General features: G+C 49.3%; 1 protein-coding gene across 1 annotated transcript; it reads left to right on the forward strand.

The window, feature by feature from the left end:
- Positions 1-274: 274 nt before the first annotated feature.
- On the forward strand, positions 275-477 carry H310_15177 (hypothetical protein; the record flags this gene model as incomplete). The annotated part of the gene is made up of 2 exons (XM_008883163.1): positions 275-306; positions 366-477. 2 exons carry the CDS (start codon positions 275-277, stop codon positions 475-477), a joined length of 144 nt encoding a protein of 47 aa, XP_008881385.1.
- Positions 478-641: the final 164 nt, after the last annotated feature.

A 641-nucleotide genomic window follows, 5' to 3' on the forward strand; every position in this document is an offset into this window, starting at 1 on the left:
CCACCTGTAAATTCTTATTCGATCAAAACATGTATTGACAAAGGTTTTCTTTTGGCGGGCGCGCCAAACTAACCTGACAAAATTACCCACACACAATCAAAAGATGCCAACAGAAGCCGAGAATAATCGTGACTTGGCAGCATTCCATGACCGAAAAGATTGGAAAGCAGTGGCCGCTCACAATGGTGTCCCTTGGACGACAGTGCGACGTGTGATTCACAATAACCGTGCCAGTCAACTCAGCCGGGGAGGAGAGCGCCCGTCACTGACCAAGATGACTCCAGAGATGTCCTTACGTCTGGAAGAGTACATCGACGAATGCTGTCAGTATACTATTAGCTGTATGCAGGACAGGCTATATGTAGAACTCGGTATCAACACCTCAACCTCAACGATCAGTCGAACTCTCTATGGGAAGCTGTACACAGTAAAGCAAGTCCGTGTCGAACCCTCGACGTGCAACAACGACATCAATAAAACCAAGAGAAAAGCGTGCGCTGACACGTTGCTCATGCATATGGCGCGTGGTGACTATATCGTGTATTACGATGAAACGAACTACAATCTGTACAGCAGGCGAACACAAGGTCGCGCCAAGGTGGGCCAACGTGCCGTCGCCGTGCTTCCACCGTCAATGGGAG

This window comes from Aphanomyces invadans (genome assembly GCF_000520115.1).
Source record: "Aphanomyces invadans strain NJM9701 unplaced genomic scaffold supercont1.208, whole genome shotgun sequence".
NCBI classification, from domain to species: Eukaryota; Oomycota; class Saprolegniomycetes; order Saprolegniales; family Verrucalvaceae; genus Aphanomyces; species Aphanomyces invadans.